The following is a 24,644-nucleotide window of genomic DNA, read 5'->3' as shown; positions in this document are numbered from 1 at the left end:
AACAATACTGCATTGCAGTACACTGTGTTGCAGAGGCAACCTAATGAAAAGGCAGTAGCCTTTAGCTCACTGCCAAAAGCTATTTTCTGGGTCAGATAGCCATGACTTTTGCTATTCATTGTAGTTAGCAGGCTAATATTTGCAGACTAATGAAGTCCTTCGGCTTGAAAGGGCTATTTGCAGATCTGTGTTGTAGCACAAGAAATCAAACAAACCCGAAACTGAACTTAGAAGATGGTTGACAAAACCAGTTCCATATTACTGTCAAGAAAGCAATATGGGTATGTCCGTGAAGTCACCAGGAGTCGACTCAAGGTTTTAATCAATTTTAATCTCAACTTGCGTATAACCGGGGATAAGTCTGTGTAACGATTCCGCAACTAACTTCAGTTTAATCCAACATAAACTGTTCTATTGGATGGATTAGCCAATTTCTTTCAGCATGTAAGAGCAAACTATGATCCACGCGGTACCTTAAGTGGAAACTCTTTTCTACCAAATAGCGTATTCACTATGTTCTGCATTGATTATGTGCCATCAAGTCGTTTTCTACTCCTAGCGACCACATCGATAGATTTTCTCCATGAGAGTATTCACTGATGTTCTGCATTAGGGGGCGCTCAAACGATTCCTACAAGTAGTAGTATTTGGGCCGGACCTACACAAAGCACGTTTCCTGGATGTGCGCTACAGTATTGTAATGCCCACTGCGTGTCATCGCGGACCTCTCTCTATCTTCGGGTGGAATCGCCTTCAGCTCAATCTGCGATACCACCTAATGGCTGCTCCTTCGTTATCGCAATACACTCTACCGGTTACAGTGAATCAGGGAACTGATGCCCTAGCTCTTCAGGGAACATTCAGGGGCCAAGGGAAGGAAGAGAGCTTGCACAAGGCAAGAAGGGTAACTGGCTGCACAAACGAACAGCGCACTCGCTTCGCCCCGTAATAGGTTATATTCCGAAGTAGCCGGCTCTCTCTGAGTTATCTGACTATATGCAGCTCCTGATAAAAGGCGGGCTGATCCTCGCCAATCTGAGAACTCAGAGATCCCTCCTATTGAAGGACGTGCAACAAATAACAGCCCTCCTGCAACCTAGAAGACGGCGTGCGCGAATTAGCACCCGAAGTTTATCCGCTTGTTATGCGTGATATGGGTTTAGACCCAATAACCTCGTATGGATATCGAGCGGCATATGTAATTTGCTGGCGGCATAAAATTGACATTTCTCGTTGCCTACCGCTTAACCAGTAGATCTGATGGACGTTTCCCTTGTCGAGTGATCTGTGGAGACTCGGACCGCCATGGCCCAATAGAACTGGAAGGGGGCGGGATGGGCGGTTGCAGTCACCAATGGAAGACAGGCTGGGAAAGTGACCACGGCTAACAGTGTCGGGAGGCGGGGCTAGGAAGGTACGGTTGTCGTCTGGCGCAGGAGGTAACGGGTGGGAAGGAGCGGCGTTGCGAAGTGCTGGGACTGCCACCGCCATCATGAGCTATTCAGGTGAGGGAGTGGGCGAGAAGACGGGCCTCGAGCAGGGCGGTCGTGGGAAGGGGCGGCTTCGGCTCTGCGGGAGTGGACTAAGAGGAGGGCTAGGCCCAGCCCATGGCAACATTCCGGGGTTGGGGTGACGAGCGCTGCCACCCCCACCCCCGTTTTCAGGCATTGCTGGCTCGAGCTCCTCGCCACCGTCCGTGGCTTGAGGCGGAAGTATCTGCCAAGCGTCCTTCGTTCTCGTGAAGTAGAAAGACGGGCGGGGAGGCGGGGGCTTTGGCCCTTCGGAGGAGGGTCGTGGGGTGCGTCGCTCTCGTTCTGGTCATTGGAACTCAGCCTGCCTGTCCAACACCTCTACTCCACCCCGCCCCCCTTTTGTGGAAGCGCGAGAAACGAAGAACAGCATTGATCCTCTACGCTGCCGGCGTGAGAGAACGGGAGCTTGGCGTCTTTGGTAGCCTGTCGTCTGCACGCATACACCTCCCCCCTCCCGCCCCGTCCTTGTGAGTGGGTATGAAAGAAGGTACACAAAACCCCCTTCGGCAATGGTTTGCTTTAAAAAATGCTGGGGTCGCTTTGCAGTCCTGAAACCTTCGCTGTTAGCATGGATCCATTTTCGGATTTAGACGGGGTCTGTCTGTCAAACAGGAATTTTGTATTTCAGTAATGTGCAGTTGCAGTAAATACTGTAGGACAAAGACATGTCTGCTGTGCATGGTGCTTTCCTCACCCTTCAGTATCAGAAACTATTAGTTACACTTCTTTTTCCAAGCAGGGTGCGAGGTACCAGATCTTTGTGGTTTTCTTGGATGTTATCTATGTCTGCATACATATGGTGCAGCATTTCTTTCTGTAATACTTTGATGAGGTCTGTATTATGTTCAGCTAAATATTCTTCCTAAAAATGAGGAGGCATCTTCAGTGTGATCATTGCCAGAGTGTGCATGGAATCTTCTTTAGCGCTGGTGCTCCAAAGTCTGAGCTTGGCTTACCCTCTTTATAACTGCTCAACATTTTGGGGCCTTAGATGTGATAAACTTCCCTCCATGCATGTGTTAAGAAGACATGAAAGTAATTTTCCTAACCCTAATGCCACTTTTGATTTCAGATACTTCAGTAAAATCTTGATACTGGAGTATGAGGATGTTCTCTGTAATTCTGACTATACTACTTCGCTCTCAAGTAAAGTGTTTTTTTCCTAAGATTCTACTGATAAGGTAGAATCTGATAGGACTTTTTAAGGCTAGCAAATTTTACTATAAGAAGGCATAAGCTTTCATGAGCTGCAACTCAATCAGATGGGTGAAAGGTGAAAGGTCCCCTGTGCAAGCACCAAGTCATGTCTGACCCTTTGGGGGGATGCCGCTTTCGCAGTGTTTTCTTGGCAGACTATAGTGGGGTGGTTTGCCATTACCTTCCCCAACAAGCTGGGTGCTCATTTTACCGATCTTGGAAGGATGGAAGGTTGAATCGACCTGAGCCGGCTACCTGAGAATCCGCTGGGATCGAACTCGAGTCATGGGGAGAGTTTTCAGTTGCATACTGCTACCTACCACTCTGCGCCCCATGAGGCTCAAAATCAGACAGGTAGGGTAGCTTAACTGATATAAGATTTTAGTACATAGCCATGAGGCAGTGGGGAAAAACGGATGGGAGATAGGGTGGTTATGTGGATAAAGATTTATGGGGGACATATTACAAGTACTTTGTCAATTAACAATAACTAGGTGTTAAAAACTCTGTTCAGACATTTAGAAGTTTTATTTGTTATGTGTCAGCTAAATTATGTCTCCTCATAATATATGTTTTATTTTGTAAGCTGGTTTTGTTTTGAATTTCTGCAAGGGTTTTGGGTTGTACAAGGACATAGTCAAATTGCTTTGAATCCATACATTCCTTGAGACTATGATATTAGTGTCTTTTAAATAAACAGGATAAGAAATCAGTAGTTAAACAGAAAAAGAGGAAAGAGTCCAGGATTCTTTTTCCAACAGAAAAATGGGAAATGGGAAAATAATGCAATATATTATCTTTTGGTATGATGGAATTGCTTCTTTTATTTGCTGAAAATCTGTATTATCGAGGTTTTTTTGTGAATAAAAATCTAAAAAGTTGGAGAAAAACAGTTGTGCGTATTTTATAGATAAGCCATCTTTGAATATTCAGAAAGAAAAAAAAGTGGTGGTAATGACAGTCTGTCAGCTACAGAAGAAAGCTAAGCATGATTGGATTTGGTTAGTACTTGAATGACTGAGTTCCAAGGAACCCTAGGGCTATAAGGTAGTTTGGGAAATTGAAAAAACATCCCAGAAAAAGGCAACAACATACGTCCTTTTGTTGCCAAGAGAACTACTATACTGTGTCGAGTCCATGTGGTCACCATGAATCTTAAGTTTGACTGAAAGGAGTTTTCACCTCAGTGATGATACACGCTGCACTCCTGCAGTTTTCTGTGTCTGTTGTGTGAATCTAACTGCCTTTGGCTGAATGCAGGTATAATCTTTCATAAGAGAGCAAATTTTGCACAAAAAAAGTTTGTTGCAGTCTTGGGCAGTCAGATTATTGTGGGAGGGGGAAGGGCCAGGATGAGATAACATATTCCCATTCTTCCTCATGTCGCGTGTTGATCTTTTCATTGACTGCCTGGAGAACAGCAGGCAGCATGAGATTCAAGGTGCTATAGTACAATGAGTGTATGGGGCTATTCCAGGGCTATAACTTCTGTTAACTACAAAAATAGTTTTCAGAATGTCATTCCTATTTTCTCCCTTCTATTAGGATAGCACTTGAGAAATAGGTATTTAGGTAACATTGAATGCAGCAGTTTGGAACTTGTTATCTACAATTAGATATACTTTTAATTTTCTTAATAAAAGGAACACATTTACATATTTGAAACTACAATCTTTTGGGCAATTATCTGGAAATAAACCTAGAATCAGTTCAAATATGAAAGCAAAAGTATATAGTTCAGCTTTTCTTTACCATTGCTGGAAATTTTTTTCTGTAATCAGTTTTTCCTTCCTTTTAAGTTTGGAGTAGTGTAATATATAGCTATGATTTATCGGGGATTAATGGTGGTTAATGGACAATGGGTTTATGGAAATGATACTGTTCCTCACAACTTATATATGATAAATTTAGTAGGAGTATTTAGAAATCCTATTTAGATGCTTCCTTAAATAACCAACAGTTGGTAATATCTGGTCGTGAATAAAGGTAGAAAGGGATAATAAGATTTAAATATTCTCGCAGGGGGACACAATCATTTAGTGACCTGCTTTTGTATGTCACGATAATGGTAGTATTCCCATGAAAAAATAAACTTGCTTCTCCTTTTTATTGTTAAATAACTGTTGGTAGGAAATAATATAAATAGATAATTGGTGAAATGAATACTGTACTGTGACAGTGTTACATATAGCCTCATGCTATTCTTCAGATAGATTCATACTGTATTTGTTTGATAATGTTTCTATATATTACTACCAATATTCAGGCAAGAACAGATCTAAGGGATTATATATATTTGTTTTTAAGAATGCCAAGCAATTCTGCCTATACTTTTGAAATACTTATTTATTTAAAAAAAAAAACAACCCTAACCTTCCATATTCTTCTAATTTGAGAATATGTATTAGTGTATGGCCTCCAATTTTCAACACTAGATCATGCCATCATATTTCAACAGTAAAATCTAGAAAAGGAGGTGTATGGTGGTATTCTGAATGTGGGCCATAGGTTGCTTAATTCCAGTTTGCATATGCATAGATTTCACTGTAGTATAGAATATGAAAAATGTTCACAAACTTAGCCCTCTAGCAGAGAGAAACCCATAGGTGAGATTAAAACTGTAGAGGAAGAGTTGCAAATCACTGTTGACTGCAATGTGGCATATAGTGTGGAGCACGTATCAACTTACATACAAACACCAGTCCGGATCATTTTGACAAATACTTATTTGGTCATTTTTTTCTAGGTTATGGAAATTGGAATTCTGGAACAAACAGAGGTAAGTACAGTTTTAATGGAATGCTAATATTTGTTTTATAGATAACTCAGTCACACTTATTTAACCAGAAACTAATACCAAAATGTCACATTCTTTATTAATTCAATGCATGATCTTCCTAATATTGCCTTTTTCATTTACTGTTAAATCCACATTTATATAACAGCATCTTTCCTTACAAATCAGTAAAATTACTGCCAGTGCTTAGCTATAACTGATCTTTGACCTTCATATTGAATTTTGGTACTCCCTATGAGCTATAATAGAAATCTTTTATATTTACAGTTCCATGTGTAGTTACTCAAATGTATCCGAATTATTTCAACAATTTTTTAAAAAGTATTTGTAGGATTTCACCTAATCTGGCTTTCTTGCCTAGCACTTCTCTAAATATATAAGGTAGAACAAAGCACAATAGACTTCATGGATCCATGGGAATTCACGTTTTTACATCGGTCTTATGCATACCTGGCAATTAACTTCATGAAACACAGTAGGATTTATTTTCAAATAGATAAATTGAATATTTGTATGATAAAGATTTCACAGCATGTCATCCTCTACATCTTTGAGAAGCAGTACAATGCCAGTGGAACATTTCAGTCATGTGGACGGAATACTGATGATGTAGGTCTCATGTTTGCTTGAGGTTTATAAGTACCATTTTAAATGAAATTGAACTTCAGAACGAATGCAGAATATTCTTCAGTCAAGTGACTGAAACATCTGAATCGCTAACTGGAATAACTTTATTTCAATGGTTTTCAGAGATTAAGCTGCATAAGGCTTTTGCAGCAAAAATAGCAAGTCAGTTTGCTTTCATAGACTCTTCAGCTGCATAAAGTATTCATGTTAACCTGCGTTATGCTATATATAAATGTGTCAATATATATTTTTGTCTATACTCATGAAGTAGCCTTCCTTAACTTAATTAATTAACTTCCTGGACGTTAAAGCTATTCAGTTCATTTGTTTCTTGTTACTGTAAATATTTATCTTTATTTTTAATTCTTAATTTGTGTTTTTTCCTTGCAATACCATATTAAGCTGAAATAGGTATCCTTCATTCTTCTACAATGTCTACTGTTTTCCATGCTTAGGAAGGTATCCCTGTGCATTTGCCCAGTTGTGCAATTCTGTTATGTTAATTCATAATTTTTGAATGGGCAAGACTTGATTACTTTTCATGAAATATTTCTTTATTCAGTGAAGAAAAGGTTTATCAGTCTTCTAAACGATAGTTCTCTTGTAGATTTCTATTTCCAAAAATCGAATCATATCATTGCATAAAGCAATAAATATTTCATTATAGGCAGCTTCCTAGCAAACTGAAGAGTCTGGAAATAACACTGTTATTTCTGTTTTTGTATCCTATGGCCTTGTCCTAAAATTTATCTACTGATAGGATTGAGATATTATAGATGGAGATAATACAGCTGCAACACTACTTTTAGACATGATAGAAATGAAAGTTTATCAGGACATGTATCATATGCTGATATTACAGAAATAAGATGATTTAATGCTTATATGTTATATTGGAAGTAGATACAGAAATGTATTTATTTATTTTTACTAACTGTAGCCACTGTGCATGGGGGAGAGAGAATATTTTTAGTGCCGCCAATCTTGTATTGTGCAAGCATAGCATTCGAAACATCTAAATAGAAAACACAGTAATTGTTTTTCATTTCAGGTTATGAAGACTATAATTATGGATATGGATACGGTCAGGATAACTCTGGCAATTATGGGTATGGTATGGCCACTTCAAACTCTTGGGAAATGCCTAATTCAAATGCAGACATGAACTTTAACGCATCCACTGGCACCAGCGCTGATGATGTAATTTCAAATTTTAACCAGCGCTTAGATATGGTATCTCATCTAGAAACTGAAACGATGCAAGGAGGACATTATGGCTCAGGTGGAGACAGGTGAGTGTAGAGACAAAGCTGTAAGGTTCAGTAATAGTTATAGAACAGGTTAGTTTCTGCTTCTGAAAGGCATGTTGATCTAATTTTGTGCTGTTGCCTAAACATTGCTCCTACTACTTACAAAAAACTTCTGGGAAATACAGAATTAGCTAAGTTTGTATTTCTAATTGAACTTTGAAAGTAAGGTGCTTGAACATGTCTTTGAGTAAGGAAAATATGGTAGTTGAACTGTAATACAATGTTCTGAAATAAATGCAGGTTTGAGTACCTTTGATCAGCTTCTGAAAATAGTCACTTATCCAAAGAGTGCACTTCTACCTCCCATTGAAAGTAATGGCGCATCCATTAGGCAGAGCACTTACATTTCTCTGGATTTTGCTTCAATTGGAATTAAAAAGGGATAAAGAGAGAATTTTGTAGAATCTCTCCCTAATGTACCTGTCATTGTTAATTTAATGCAAATGTATACATTGTTAATTTAAAGCAAATGCATACATTTAGAATATTTACATTTTTGCTTTGTTTTTGCTTTTGAAATACCTGCATATTAAAGTCATTAAATAGATTAAAATAAATTACTTTGTATTTCGATTTGAAATTTAGTAATTTTTATTTATTTATATACACACACACACACACACACACACTTACTTACTTACTTACTTACTTACTTACTTCAAACACTTGATACTTTACTCTGTAGAATTATTATACTTAAGGCTTTCAGGTGGACAGGTACTTCTATATTTTAGATATACATTCAGAGGTTGGCTCAATGTTAGATCTAAATAGTATATACTATTTATAGTTGGAGCTACTAATATTTAAGGACTGTCAAAGGATTACTATATTCCAACTTTTTCTTACTTCCACATTCCTTTGTTGAATAAAAGCATTGTAGTTGAAATATAGTGACTGAATTAGACATAATATTTTGTGTTGTCTTCTTGTTGTATTGACATACATTGATATATACAGTACTAGCTTCCCAAACTAGCTTATGGTTTTGTGGAGCCATTTAATATGATTTTTACTTTCAAATGCTACTGAATAGTTGACTATCTTATTCCACCTAACAATTTTTCATTGCTATAGAAATATATTCAGGAGATTACAAAATCATTTACAGTTTAATTGGCATGAAATATATTTTTTTGTGATACATTATTATAATGTCCCGCCTTGAGAAAAGCAGTTGTTGCAGATAGTTATGCCATACTATAATAGGTATTTCTATTTTTACAACGCATTCCTTTTAGGATGGAACAGTTTCTAAGCATAAAGTTTAATAACCACAGATAACTTATCCAAGTTATGAGAATGGTTAAAGTAACAGTTTTGTGCGTACTTACAGTAAATCAGATTTCCTTTTCAGCATCCCCCAAATTTTAGTTTTATCATACAGAGTGGGCATTTTTATTTGATCTTAGTGTGCTAAGGTACACTGGGGATAAACACTTGAAATATATTTTCAAGAAAACATCACAGAAAGCACAGTTGCAGTGGTGAGCCATACCATGCTGTACATTGGTATGAGGATTATAAGACTGGTAGATGGTCCAATTCACTTGGCCTTGATGTTTTTAAAATCATGTTTTCTATTCCGAGTTAGCTTTTAAAGTCTCCTCCTCAGCCATTGTTTCCTTTCCATATCCTTGCTTTCGGATCCTCGATACCAAACACAATTTGTGTGCTTGTGTCCAGTGCTGGTTTATTTAGCACAGCATGACTTTGTTTTGGCCTGCCATAGCAGTCAAAACAGCATGCTACAGAAATAAAAGGGGCTTAGCCTTAAAATATGTCATCACATTTGGATGACTATGCAGACACTTTTAAATGTAATAAAATATTCAAGGTAGGTTATTTGTCTTAGTCACTCATTATAAGAAACACAGAAGATAATTTTCTTAGATATTCTTTCTGGTTTTTTCTACAGTGAAATGATTACTGGCCAGGTGTCATTTATGAAGCATTTTGTTTTATATTGCTAATAATTTTTGCTTCTTTCAAAAATTGCTTGACAACATAAAATAAATTGGTAGAAACTTATTTTGTAAAGTTATTCCCAGGGATTTTATTTGTGTAGCATAGTCAAATACATATAGAAATTGGTGAGCGAATCAGGAATAGATAAAATATAATGGTTTGCATGAACCTCCCTGCTGAAAGCATATTTGTAAATGTGATCAGATTTATTGTTTATTATGATTTATTGAGGCTAAACAGAATTATTACTTTATTCAGCGCTTATATGTATGAGACTATTTATTCACTACTGTAATGGGAAAGCTTTGTGATGAGTTGAGCTTTTAATGATTTTCCTGAATATAGAACAATTCTTGATGCTTTTTGTTTTTTTTTTATATAACCTGCTTCTACTGCCATTTCTTGGCAGACTCTAACATGGTGCTCTGTATAATACTGACTGGATTCTTTGCTTGCTCTGCAACTCTTGCAGGTATGATACATATGAGTCCTATGACTCAAGGTCTGCACTGAATGACCGTGATCTGTACAGATCCGGCTACGATTACAGTGAGGCCAAACATGAAACCGACAATGCCTATGAAGGTCACTATGACAGCTCCTATGGGAACCGCAGGGACCAGTACCACAACAGAGGACGTGACAACTTTGGCCACCGGGGTCAAAACTGGGCCAGAGATGGGAGAAATAACAGACCCATGGCACCTTCATATGGGCGCATGGGTGGACATTGGAATGACCCGCCAGTACCAATGGGAGGACGAGGCCATGGCCCCAATAGACCACCATCCCTTTTTTCCCACAAACTGTTCCCTGATTACAACATGTTCCAGGGAATGCGAGGTTTCTCTGGCAATATGCGCTTTGGAGGAGGCGGCATGAAACAACGAATGAGGAGAAACTGGAAAATGTGGGATGCAGATTTTAAAGTAAGTATCTATACAATCTTCTCCATTTTGTTTTCTGCCCTTCAGCAATGCCCAGTGTCAAATGCTATCAAGAACAGAACGCAAAGGTATCTGTTAAGTGATTTATTTATTATTTTAATTATTGGAAACAGATTCATTGTTTCAGCTGTTTGCCTTTAAAAAAAAACTATTCCTGGAAACTCTGATTGCATCCAGTATATGAACCACTGGATCTTAGTAATCTTGGAGAAAAGTCCTTGGGATTGGCTAGGAAGTTTTGTATGAAATAGACCACGTTAAGGCCTAGATATGTTTTTAGCTGTTTGAGGTAATTTGAATATGAAAAACATATATCTCAGTACACATTTTTGATTAATAATAAGAAAATAGTTAGATTTTACATTCGGCTGAATTTACTCCTATATTTCTCTCCATAGAAGAAAAGGATAAAGAACGAGCCAACTGCTAATAAACGTAAACAAGCTAACAGTTCTGATGAACCTGATAGCAAAGCAGCAAAAACAGATAATTCAGATAACTCAGACTCTGATAATGGTAAGAGCTTACCACTAAGGTCTACCTAGACTGAAAAATAATCCTGTCTTATTTTCATTGCATATTTAGTGTGACAATATAAAAAACAATATTGTTGACTAAATGTTTCAGCTATTTTGTATTATGCATAGTCACCTGATATGCTGCTCTTTTTAGAAGAAGGTCCTGAAGGAGAAGCTGCTGAGAAGGGTTCTAAAAATGTGAGTTTGAATTTAGCCTTACTACAAAGATTGCCATTCTCATTTGATACAATAGAAACAAGGGCTGGAAAGGATGCTTTGGCATGCTAACCCTGTGTAGAGATGAATGATGTATTGCTACTTCTTTTGTTGGACAAAGAACAAAGAGCAGAGGCTAGGGCAGTTGCGCAGGAATGCTTAAAGGACAAAGCTGGCTCAAGACACATTAGTGCCTGAGTGGGAAACAAAATATTCTCCATCTCCTTAAAGTAGGATGTACATGAAATATGCTTTCTAAGGGAGCAGTTGGGTTAGGTTGGACTCTGCAATGATATAACTGGTATAGCTATGATAACTTTCCCAGTTTATTCAATCAGATTTACTGTGGTGGTTTCTATACCTTGTTAGAACTCTGAAGTGCATAGAATGTCAGATAACCAACTGAAAAAAAAATTGCATTTCATGCATACAAAGATTTATTAAACTAAAGAGGTGATTGCAAAAGAAGTAATTGGTTAACTCTTTATAGACCTGATCTATGGAAGGATAGCTTTGATGAGCTATTTTGTGGATTCTTTGGTCCTTTAGAATAAAAATGTACATCAAATTGCTTTTAGGAATTAATGTAACAATTCTTATAAGACACTTTTCTCATACAACATAATTAATAACTGCAGACTAATCATATAAAGCTAATGAGTTAAGTGTAGGTAAAATAAAGCATGCTTAATAACTATGGTTGGGAACAAGTAAACTAAGTAGTGGGCGCTCAGAGTCAGACTGCAGTTGCAGACACCTAGCAGAACATTAAATGAAATGGCTAGAAAAACTGACACTAAGACTCAGAGTAGAGGTAAGCAGAGGTCTGTAAGAAAGTTACGATGTTGGGTGGAAGAAAGGAGATACTGCTGAGGCCTGTGTATAATCGGTGCTCTGTACCTCAGCTAATCTGTGAATGAGATCACAGTTGCAAAAAAAGAAGACTACAGAAGGTGAGAAATTGGGCTCATTGTAAGTATCTAAAATACTACTTTTTATCTAAATTCCCTTCAAATAGATTTGCAAAATATAGCCTCCTCTGGACTCCAGAGATATTTTAGCAAGAATGCCAAAACTGAAAACATGAGAGGAGCTCCAAAAGGGCACAGATGTAAAAAGGATTTGGCTTTGATCTTCTATATTAGATTTTGCTCCATCTAAAATGTGGTTAAATATAGATGGAGATAGATAGTGTATATATATTCTACCTCCCTCTCTTTATCTTTCTATACAGTAGAAGGAGTAAACAGTTGGAGGCTACAATTTGTAAATAACAAATCTCCAGGGAGATAGGATGAGGACTCAAAAATAATTTTCCAGGATGTTGGACCATCCTGAAGACACAGCTAGAAATACAGCTGTGATACAATGAAATTGAGCAGTTCTGAGTGGAAAAATTAGGCATATAGTCAAATCTTGCTGGCACAATAATGCCCTCAGAACTTTACTGGGCTGTGCTAAATAGGAATTTTTGGCAATTTGATTGCCTCAATCTTTTTCTTAATGAAAAAACGTAAAGAAAATGTGTTGGTGATTTGAGCAGAGGTGGCAGCCTTTTATGAGTAGTTCTTGCAGCCCTCTAGTCATGTCAGTGACCAAACATGTCAACTTCCAAAGGTTTGTTGGTGGGTTCACTTCCTTAAGTAGTGATACTTAATCAAGTATGCTGATTGTGAGCCGTCCTATTGGCAGTCTCTTGAAATGTAATCTAAGAAGGTATGCAAACAGCTGTTCTTTGGGGGTATTCACTCAAAAGTTGAGTTTACATATCCCACTATCATGGTTTGCTTAACCATGGTTTATTGAATAACCATTATTCACTGGGTTTGCACTAAATGTTAAGCCAAAACAAAATAGTGCACATTGTGGCATAATGTGTTTGTTACCCAGCCTAATGTTTTAGCTTATATGAATCTCTTTTTCCTACATCTAGGCTCATTTTAGAAGAAAAATGGAATAAATAATGGGCCAAGGACTCTGTAAAGTGCCAAACAAAAAACATACTATTACTAAAATACACAGTTACAGAAAACCAGCAGTCTGAAGTACTCAGTACAGTTTGAGCAAGGCATCCCACAAAATTGGGTAGCTGGATCATGTAAACACATATAATACAATTGGATTGTTCTGATTGTAATAATACTTGTTGTGAAGATTTGTTCCCTTTGGAAGTAGCAGTGGCATGGGCCTGCTTAGTAGTTTTGAAAGAAAGGCATAAAATAATGGATTTTGTCATTTTATGTATTCAGTTTGTAGTACTGCTATATTAGGTGTTCTCATAATAACAGTGCTCCTCAACCTAATGATCGACTTGGGAAGTGAAAAAATAAAAACATATTGAAGGATTGCATTGTTATTGCTAGTTAAAATACATGGTGAAGAACTGACTAGTCATATAGAGTAACAGGGAAGGAGGCATTAGTCATCCATATTTTTGCTGTGATCATGTGGGCATTAGTATAGACTGCATTTTACTGATAGAGAGCATCAGTCTAGAGTGAAAAGGAGAAGCACTGATAGTTTGTGTTTATGGTCAAATAGAGGGGAAAGCTCACCCTAGGTGTCTCATTATATTGGGTTCTGTACATAGTAGATGATCATGATTAAGTCAGCTGCCCCTGCTCTTCGCTCTAATGTTCATACATTGAGTATCATGGAGTATTGTAAGTACATAACCAGTTCACATGAGTCTGAATTGTATAAATCTGTTTAACGTTCTGTGGTATCAGTGTTGCAAATTCTATCATTGGTGCATAATACTCTGTGATACTATTAACATAGATGTCTTTCGGATCCAGAGCTGGGTGGGGTACCTCAACAGGGAAAGACCACTTGGCACACTTCCATCTTCCCATCATAGACCTGAGTCTGCGTACATTTATAAGTCCCTCAAGATAGAGATTTATTTATCTGAAACTGCACAGATTTCAGATCAAACAAAATTAGATTGCATATACTAATTTTATTCCTACCCAAATTCAGAGTTAATGTTAATTCTAAGATTGCAGTTGCTTTTATTTTAAATAGTTTTCAGAATCATTAATTTGAAAGGTTTCCTAAAATTTGAAATCATAAAGATTGTACAGAATTCTAAAGCTTTGAACAATATATATTTGTCAGCATTCATTGTCTGCAAAGAAAAGGTTTATTAATTATTGCTAATAATAATCACACATAATTAATGTAACCCTATTACATTAATCAGCCTAGTAGCACTTTTTGTCTCACCCTAAATCATCCTGGTGGCTAACAGTACTTCTGATAACTTGATCTGTTGTGACCTTGACTGTAAGCAATGATGGCCTCGTTCTTCAGTGTTCTTAATTATAATTTCAGGAGGGAGAGGGAGATGGTGCTGAAGATGAAGAAAGAAAAGACGAATCGGAGAAAGGCAAGTGTAAATACGCATAGATTTGTGTGCTTTTAGCAAGAACTGGGTTATTTCATGGGATTGTGCAGATTTTAAAATACCCATTACCACAAATGGAACCGTTTCATTCCTCTTTAATGCCAAGTTTACTTGCAGGTTAGGCCATAACATGGCTGGAAAAAAAAAGTCATCTTGATTATTCATTTATTTAAACTTGTCATGATCAGAATGCTTATAGATAAGTTAGTAGAGTTGCAAAATTTATTGGAAAATGGTATCTCTAATGTCTCCCTAGAATAAATTTTATTCTTTCTTAGTGGAGATAAACTCAGTTTTGAATCTTTGATTCCCAACATCAGTGCAATAATCTGTGTCCAAGAAATTGGGTACCTAATTAAGACTCCAAATCTCCTTCCTTTTCAAGTCCCAGAGGGGGGCGGAAATACCCTTTTATTTTTAAAGCCCAGTATATCCTACCACCACTGTAATCAGGTAATTCTCTTTAATTAGCTTCAATTCTTTAATTAGTATAATTGATTTACTTTAGTCTAATTATAAATAGTGTGTTATTGTGAGAATAACAACAGTATAATTGGATATGTGAAGATGTGGGCTTCCTGTTTTGAGCAGGAAGTAGCACAATCCAGATTACCTTCACTTGCTCTCTATGGAACTTTCCACCAAAGTCAAATTATTACTTTTAATGTATGGCTTCCTGGAAAGAAGGTAGTTATCACACAGGTGACTGGTAGGCTTACTTGTTTCATGGGAAGAATATTAGAAGTCTACATAGGAATTGTCTCTCCTGCTTATGAATGCCTCACATCCTCATAATTCTGGTCCAGCTTCTTAAAGTGAGACTTTGCTTTTCAAACTATACAATTTCTTACTAGTTTTCTAGTAAATTTCCTACTGGAAATCTTCAGTAGGGATTTCAATTTGTTACTTAATCTGTCTTCCTGTTTCTCTTATCCTTCAATATTGCTGCTTAAATTTGATTTTTCTTCCAAATCAACCGTCAGCTGATTAGTTGCACAAACTTGAATGTTTCTTTTTGTTAGTTCTTAGCATGGCCATTTAATGAATTTAGAGTTACAAACAAATAATCCACTAAAAGAACAGTGCTTACTTAATGTTTGCATATTGAGTCATCCTTCATTGGGTAAAACATTTTGGGATTTTAATCCACTGAATTTGTAATTAAAGCAGTGTGGAAATAACTTCAATTGAATTATCAGAACATATACTGTACATTGATCACAAAAATGCCAACCAGAATAGATACTTGATTCTACATGTAATCAGCAAATATTTCAGGGCAATTATGCAGTCTTCCGATTTATTTAGTATTCCCCAACATGGTGCAATCTGGATATATTTAACTACTTCTGTAACTACGTGGAAGCAGGAGCTCATCATATCTAGAGGACAACAGGTGGAGAAGGCCTCTCTATCTAAAGCTTATATGTGGGATCAAATCCAAGATTAGCTTAAATTGTAATTCAGTTTTGCGCCTAACGCTGTTAGGGAAGCTATTATTTTTTGTGTGCAGTACCTTTCAGTTATGTTTATTCTAAGAGAAAACTTGTAAGACACAGTTACTGTACATTTAAAAAAAACTTCAGATAGTAGTATACATGGATAATGACATGCCCTGTTTAAGGAAGCAAGACTAAGCTCTTTTTAAAGGGCTATTGAATACTAATTCATAGGCATCTTTTTTTTTATCAAACAAAACATAACGGTGATGGTATATCAATGAGCAAAAAAATATATAGTACCAAATTCATTTTTCAGTGTTCAGTATAATCAAATGATATTATCTGAATTTACAAGTGAAGTTATTTGTCCATATATAATATGAAATTAAAAAGCTTGAAAATAAGTACCATAGACAAAACAATCCACAAAATTAGTCCATATGGCTCTAAAGTCCTCTTCCTTGTCTTGTTTTGGAAAAGGTATTAATGCAGATAATGGAAGCTGGGCATTACTGGCAATTTACTGCTACAATCAGATGTAAATTCATATTTCCTTTATTAATAACTCTTGGCCACCTCCCATGCAGAAATTATAATTCTTGATGCCTTAATAAATTTCAAATACTGAGGTTATAGATATAACTGTGAAATAGTTTTTCATCCTTTATATAGATCACATAGTCTGAAGGCATCTGGGGGTGTGAGCCTAAAATTTGGTGGTGGTGGGACAAGCCTAGACCCTGTGAGGTAATGTCTAATTTCTGAACTGCACATTGAACATCATAGCACTTGTAATCAACCTTTACTGAACAGTCTTTAAGATATTTATTAGCTACGTTTTATGACCAAAAGAAACTAGTTTCACAGTTTTTAAACCCACCTAGCACTGATTTGTAACAATGAATAAGAACATCATTCCTGTCATGAGCACTGATGGTGAGCAAGAGGGGGCCCCTATCCAGGGGGGAAAACGCATGCGTAGTAGCGAGAATTTGAGCTGTCATTCAAAGAGACACAGAACAGACCCGCCTTGACTTTTGGGGTTTATCTGTCTGGGTTTTCTCACGCTTCTTCAGTTTGTTAGAATTTTCTGTCTAATGTAGCAGTAATAAAACACTAGAGACTCATTCCTCGTCTCCGTGTGGTTCCTGCTTGTTAGGACAATTCCAAAGGTTTCATCAATAAACATAATTTTCATCTGCTTCTCTCAAGTTCTTATAAATAACTGATTTAGTATTCATAGTTATTGTTTTAAAATAACATTTAAATATATGTATATATAAAATATAGGAGCTCTGACAATTCAAGAAGAAATCAGTCAAATCAAGCGCAAATTGCAGGCTGGGAAGAAAACTCAAGAGAGGCAAAAAAAACGATACCGTGATCGTATGGTAGAAAGGTAAGCCTTTTCTCTAAGAAGGCTTGACTCTGCTAGTAGTTAGATTGCCCATTTTGGTGTGTTTTTTTCTCTTTCAGATCTGATTATTTCAATATATTTACTTGTTTTTATTTGTAAAACAACATATTGAGCCTCTGTGAGATAGGGAAAGTCGACTTGATGTCTTATTTTTAAAAGTTAGGATTAGGGTTACCAATGAAAGAGAAACAAGTTATAGAGAAAAAACAAACCTATATTCTTCATAATTCTGCCTCGCCACTGAGTTTTTTGCTGGAATCTTGAGCAATTTTGCAGAGGGAAAACAAGGGGATTTAAGATTAGAGGGCTGGTAGTCCCAGCAGTTCCCAGATTATGGTTTAGGGACGGGTGATTTACAGAGAGTAAAGCAATAATAAGACTTCAGGATGGTTTTATAGAACATACCACGTGGCAGCTCATCCTGTACTGGAATAGATCATATCTATCTAAAATACATCAGCTTCTCTACCTAAACTCAAGAAAAATTCCCAATGATTACTCTGCCCAAAAAAACATCTTCATTTAAAATTTGTTTTTATTTGCTGTTCCTTTTACAGGATTCAGTTTGTATGTTCATTGTGCAAGTATCGCACTTTCTATGAAGATGAGATGACCAATCATTTGGAAAGCAAATTTCATAAAGAGCATTTTACGTTTGTTGGAACCAAGCTACCCAAGCAGACCGCTGACTTCCTGCAGGTGGGTTTTTTCTCCTTAAGCTTGCCTTCTATTCATATTTCCAAATGAATCTGTTATACTTTCCTGTGAAAGATATCAAGTACTGGTAGTCGCTTAGCAACCATTTGTTCAATGACCGTTGGAAGCTAATGGCACTGAATTAGGAGACTTGCGGCCGGTCCTCAAAGTTGCAGCCATCGTAGCATCCCCACAGTCACATGATCATGATTTGGGTTCTTGGCAACCAGTGCACAATTATTATACAACAGTCGCAGTGTCCCGTGGTCATGTGATCTCCATTTGCAATCTTCACTGTCAGCTCTGACAAGCGAAGTCAATGGGGAAGCCAGTAGGAAGTTGCAAGTTGTGGTCATGTGATCTTGGGTTTAACAACCACATATGATTCACTTAACTACCATAACAGGTACTGCCATCATAAGTCAGCGAGATTACACGATTTTTTGCTCTACAACGTCACTTAGTGACGGAGTTCCCGGTCCCAATTGCAGTCATTAACTGAGGACTAGTTATATTTTATATTTATATTTTTATAATGAATCTGTTTTATGATATTTTAATCTTTCATTATTTTAATCTGATTGTAAACCACCCAGAGTCACTTGCTGAGATAGGTGGTGAAGAAATGTGAGAAATAAATACCTGTATGCCAGAAAAGGATGGTTTGTTTGCATTTTTCACTATAAAATAACACATGATTGCTTTGCCCTTTGTCTTTAATTCTTAGAAAGAAACTAAAATGCACAGTTTGGGAGAAATTGGAAAAGTAATTGTGATTGGATTTTGATTGTAAGGCCTTCATAGTCTGTTCTCAATTTTACAAGTATGAGGTTTTATACTTTATCAGTATTAATTTTTCTTCAATGCAGGAATATGTAGCTAACAAAACAAAGAAGACAGAAGAACGCCGTAAAGCAATTGAAGATATTAACGCAGTTATACAACAGATTTACAAAGACCAAGATCTTACACAAGGTATATATGTTTTTGATCTGAAAGTATCTTAAAATTTAGATATGAAGTGATGTATATTCTTGTTCCTTTTTTGTTAACTATTAGAAAGATGCCATAGAGAGTTGATTAGCAAATGCTCCATTATTCTCTGTATGATGGTCCTTAATTCTATATTCTGCTGGCTAATATCTCTTGAGTCATGACTTGGATTAGTACATCAATAAACCTGATGTATGTGTGCTGTGTAAATCCTTCTAAAGAGGATTTAGAAGTGCTTCTAAAGAGGTACTTCAGAATATACAGGGCACATATAAACATCTCTTTTCAAATTGTGATGGCAATGAACATGTTTTTCCAGGTTTATGCACAGCTTTGGAAGCTGTCTCCATATGCAAATGCTTTCATAGCTACTTCACTGGGAAGAATGCATAATAAAGTTTTTACAAGCAGTTTTAGGATATTATACAGAATAGGGATTTTTTTAGAAAAATATTTTTATTTACAGGTGACAGTGCCGTAACAAAGGGATGTCTATCCCCCCCCCCACTTTTTCCAGTTTGTATGGATAGGTTTCTACCTTTTGTTATTTTTCAGTCCAGTATTATTTGGAATTAATCTGATTATATTGCTGGAATCTTAGGAAAGATACAGTGTCTCTAGGTTCCTTGATAGTCAGATGTCTTCTAACATGGTAGTGTATATTCTGTTACAGGCTATAATATGTGGATTTTCTTTTCCTTAGATATAGGTATGGAACATTTTGTAAAAAAGGTGGAGGCTGCTCACTGTGTTGCCTGTGACCTCTTCATCCCAATGCAATATGGAATAATCCAGAAACATCTGAAATCCCTTGATCATAACCACAACCGTAGAGTAAGTGAATTGCAGATTTGTGACTAAAATAACTAATATGTTGAATTGTTCATAGTAATCTGCCTGTTCCATTTCAAAATAAAATAAAAAGCTGCTTGTTCCATTTCAAAATAACTGGATAATGTAGTGTGCATATTAGTACTTTAATTTTTATTTTTGTGTAATAAAATTCTTCTCTTTCACTTAAATGTAGTATTTATATAAGCAGTTACATATAGCATCCCATATTTTCATTATTTTTTTGATTGAAGATGCAGTTTCCCTTTTGATTTTGTAAATTTCTTATTACATAAAATGTGAGACGTCTTTGCTTGTAATTCAGTCTTTTCTTTGAACTCACTATCATGAAGCTAACAGAATCTTTATGTGAGTGGGCCAGTAAATACCAGATACATTTGTTCTGATGGTCACTGTAACTTATGAAGAAAGAGACTAATTATAGAACTTACGATTGTTACATACAGGTACTTGCTTTTTGAAACAGCTCAGCACATCCCTTTCCATGTCTTCCTTTAAGTGAATTTAATATTTAATATTAAGTCAATGTGGCTTTGGACTGAAAAAAGGTGTACGTTTGTGTTATAAATAATGATATGTATGATTTCTTTGTGTTTTGTTTTCCAGGCTATGATGGAACAGTCCAAGAAATCATCATTAGTGGTTGCAAGAAGTATTCTTAACAATAAACTTATCAGTAAAAAATTGGAGAGGTACCTAAAGGTTAGCATAACATTTTTTTTCTGATACTAACTAACTTTTAGATGCACTACATTTTTTCAGCATACTACTGGTGTTTGTATTAAATTTGTCCTTATTTTCTCTTCGTGCACTCAATTTCTTCTTTACATTTTTTCACCTCATTTTTTGTTTCCGAGTCCACATTCTCAGTCTTCTTTTTCTCAAAATCCATTTTTTCACTATGACAGATCACAGCTTTGATAGTGAAACTAGTTCCTTTACTGCTAGTTATCATACCCACTTTTAGCTGCAGAATGAAGGATTATTCGCATTTAAATTTAAGTATACTCAGTGTTTCTCAATTATATGCATTTTCCCATGAGAATGGATATGTTTTCTTTTTAAAAAATGGATGTCACATAATAAGAATAAAAAGTAGGAAATGTGCTGGCTCATTAATGGAGAGTACATTCTCCCTTTTCAGAAACTTTACTACAGAGCATTATCAAGATGTGTTTCAGTTGGAATGTCATGGTTCCTCAAATAGATCCATCCACTTTTATCCTTATCCAATAATTGTTTTTAATGTTCAAACATCAATCACAAAGGCCATATTACAAAATAGATCTGGAGAGTATCAGCATTCTGGCAAGATTGTCAAAATGATTAGAGAAACAATAGTAATGTATGAGCACCAAAAAATTCATATCAGGAATATAGTTATCAGCAATCATCTGCATGGCATTTAGTGATTGGTTGTAGGCATTGTGCCTCACTAAACTCAGACAACATATGATATGCCATCTGTTGCCCAAGTAAAGTTTCAGATCTGCTGTGAAGGAGTTAGCAGCATGGCTAGCAAAAAGTCAGCACATATTCAAGTGATCCAACTTTTCCTTTCTTCCTGCCCAACACGCATCCCAAATCTGCAGCAGAAAGTTCCTTGACCTAGAACAGAACTGGAATGTGTGTAGTGGTTAAACATCTGTTCTATTGGTGGAATGGTACCATCAGTGGAGCACCAAGGACTCCACAGTTCAACCCTGAGCTACAGACATTCTCTGCTATTGGTACTCAATGCTGTGTCGTGTTTTGCAGGGTGAGAATCCCTTCACAGATGATCCTGAAGAGAAAGAAGAACATGAGGAAAGTGAGGCAGGAACAAGTGGGATCACTGAGGAAAGAGCAGCTGAAGGTGAAGGAAACCTAGCTGAAGAGCAAACTAAAAGCGATGACAATCCTTCTGAGGAAAATCCAGTAGCTGAAGAAAGTGCCGAAAACAAAGGTGATGGAGAAGAACTACAAGGACAAATGGAAGAATGGAATTTGACCACATCCCAAGAAGATTTTGCTACTGAGCAGAAAGAAGAACATGAAGAAGAAGAAGAAACAGAAGAAAGACGAGACATTGTACCTTCAGAGGAGATGGAACCACCTGATGAATGAACTTTCAAAGAAGGTTGAATCATTTTGAGACTCTGCATTAAATCTTCTAAAACCATACCTGTATTTGTGACACCACATGGCATGTGGCTTTTGGTTCTCATTGACCTCACTTTCACTTAGTTACAGCCTTTATTTGTAAAGTGTTTTTGAAAATAGCTTTTTTAACCAAATTTTCATTGTATTAGCTAGGTTTTGTGCAGTACAATTTTTAAGTGGCTTTGTACTAGGAAAGATACTTTTTTTAGTAAATAATCAAAATCAAATTTTTGTCAATTGGCTTATACCATGCTAAAACCTTGGGAGGGTACATAACCTCTAAATTTTCCCATTTAACTTTGTATATAGTTGAAAATGTTTTAGTTCCATAGCTAGTCTTGTCTGAAAATGTCAGTAGCAGAATTCTGGGTTTTAAATTCTGCATGATTGGAATAACTTCCATGCAATTGTAGCATTCTTCTATCTTTTTACTTTTAATATTCAAAAAAGACTTGGGTCAGCACAATAATTTTGCAGTGCTTTTATTTAAGGGGGAACATTTGCAATAGTTGGTTATAAAACACTATTAGGACTACATGTTTAAGTTTCTGACAGAAGCAGCAAGATTGTGATTGTGCAGAAAGCCTCAAGGAGAAATAAATGCATTCTGGCACTTTCCTAAAATGAAATTTATATTATTCTGTTTGAGATCTGGAGGATCTCTTAGTTTTTGCTTATTTTAGATGGATGTTCTGAAAATGAAGGCTGTAATAGCCCAACAGAAATCTACTGATGAAGAGTGTTACAAAACATTAAATATTCCCTTCAACGCAGGTCTTCAAGTTGTCTCATTTTGAATCCTCCAAATCATCTCCAATGCATTGGTCAGGAATGTAGTATTGTTTCATTGTTTCTTTGTTTTTTAAGAACCCCAGGCATTAATGCCATTAGTTTCTTTTAACTCCTGCCAGTACCCCAGTTGCTTTCCAAGCAATGGTGGTACAGCTACTGCTACTGTTGTTCATGCTCAATTTATTATCCTCTTGTTTCTCTTTATGTACATGCCTTCTTCCTGTAGTGGAGATCAAGCAGTGGAACTGGAAAATGTTCAGTGGACATATTTTTTTGGATACCTGCTACGTTAGACAAGAGAAGGGTGAGTGAAGGAATCATTACACATTGGGATGGAGGCCCTGCTGCCATATAATACTCCTGCTTCCTTAAGCCCTCAAGCACCAAATAGCTGGTGGAGAAACATGTAAAAGTAAGTTTTGTGAGTAAAAAGCATCTAGCAATGTATTGAATTGACAGAAATCGAAACATTGAAAAAGGTTTCAGTGTATTGCTTATTCTTAATGTATAATGACTCAAGTGTTCATAATGGTAGCTTTGTCTTGTACTCAATCAAGTTGTAGATAATAATAAATTTTATGAATGTTGGGAGTACTGAAATTCCAGTATAAACTTGTATTTATGCACCTGGGCTGGCATCTTAAAAGGTATTAGCTGTTGGACTGAACAAGGAATGAGGAAGTTTCCAAACAGCTTTTGGGTACTATCTTTCTGGCAATAACTGACAGTGACAGAGGTTGCTAATACTTGAGTAAGTATTCCACCTTCTTTCAACATTTGGGCTCGCATACATGCCAGTGGTATGTATGATTTGCAAAACGATATCAGCTGCCATGAGAACTTTCCTTACATCAGTCTGAACGGTATTTATCAAGCCACATGTTAAGTCCCAAGGGAATAGCACTCACCCTTCCCTTAGAATATGCTCAAAATGCTTTTTTTTTTGTATTGTTAGTCAATTTATAAGCAAATTTACTCATAGTCTGAGTAAATATACTTAGGATTCAGCCTTACCACACACTGAAGTAAACATAAACCAAATCTATATTTTCATATAACTTCAAAGCCAGGGTGAGGGTGGTGGTGGTTATATTTTTATCCCACCACCTTATATATAATTCAAGGTGGTAAGCATACCTAATTCTCCCGCCTCCTATTTTCCCCACAGCAACCAACCTGTGAAGTGGGTTGGGCTGAGAGAGAGTGAATGGCTCAGAGTCAACCAGCTGGCTTTCGTGCCTAAGGCAGGCCTAGAACGCATGGTCTCCTGGTTTCTAGGCCAGCATCGTTACCACTACACCAAACTGGGTCTTCATTTTCTCTCTCTGGGTTGGGACATTTGTACAGGGCAGTTTGCATTGATGAAGGATGCTAACTTTTCCCTGTTACCTGATATCTTCTTCCCATTGATCCTGCTTTCTCCTTCCCCCCCTTCCCAAATATACTCCAGATGAGAGACAGATCTTGCAGTGGAATCCCCTATATTTGAAATAAGGTACAACTGGATGGGAAGCAGTCTTGGATAAGAATTAATGAGGTTGGGAATTAAGCAGTTAATTTGTAGATCCTCATCTGCAAATGATGCTTTGATACTCCAGTAATATAATCTGGCTTCAGATAATTGCAGTAGGGTGGTAATGCAGTTTTTCTGCCTAAGACAGTTTTGAAAATTTGAATCTGTATAAGTCTACTTGAAGGAAGATGCTACTGTAATTACTGAGTCTTTCTTCCAAATTACATAGGTAGGTGATTGCATGTAACTGCAACTATGTCTACCTAAGTAGAAATT

At 36.7% G+C, this 24,644-nt stretch overlaps 1 protein-coding gene across 1 annotated transcript; it reads left to right on the top strand.

Moving 5' to 3' along the window:
* Positions 1–1,402: 1,402 nt before the first annotated feature.
* On the top strand, positions 1,403–23,455 carry AKAP8L (A-kinase anchoring protein 8 like). Its single transcript, XM_063292562.1, has 13 exons — positions 1,403–1,505; positions 5,476–5,508; positions 7,205–7,445; positions 9,904–10,360; positions 10,777–10,894; positions 11,051–11,094; positions 14,449–14,503; positions 17,254–17,362; positions 17,938–18,079; positions 18,946–19,051; positions 19,773–19,903; positions 20,528–20,623; positions 21,680–23,455. The coding sequence occupies exons 1-13, from the start codon at positions 1,493–1,495 to the stop codon at positions 22,025–22,027; spliced, it is 1,893 nt and encodes a 630-aa protein (XP_063148632.1). The 5' UTR covers positions 1,403–1,492; the 3' UTR covers positions 22,028–23,455.
* The last annotated feature ends 1,189 nt before the right edge of the window (positions 23,456–24,644 follow it).

Source organism: Candoia aspera, chromosome 2, assembly GCF_035149785.1.
Source record: "Candoia aspera isolate rCanAsp1 chromosome 2, rCanAsp1.hap2, whole genome shotgun sequence".
NCBI classification, from domain to species: Eukaryota; Metazoa; Chordata; class Lepidosauria; order Squamata; family Boidae; genus Candoia; species Candoia aspera.
Note: the sequence above shows the minus strand (reverse complement) of the source record. Positions and strands in the feature narration are given on the sequence as shown.

Coding starts and splice junctions, on each gene's coding strand:
- AKAP8L (XM_063292562.1), top strand. Junction 10,361..10,776: donor TGTGGGATGCAGATTTTAAA/GTAAGTATCTAT, acceptor TTCTCTCCATAG/AAGAAAAGGATAAAGAACGA. Junction 11,095..14,448: donor CTGAGAAGGGTTCTAAAAAT/GTGAGTTTGAAT, acceptor TTATAATTTCAG/GAGGGAGAGGGAGATGGTGC.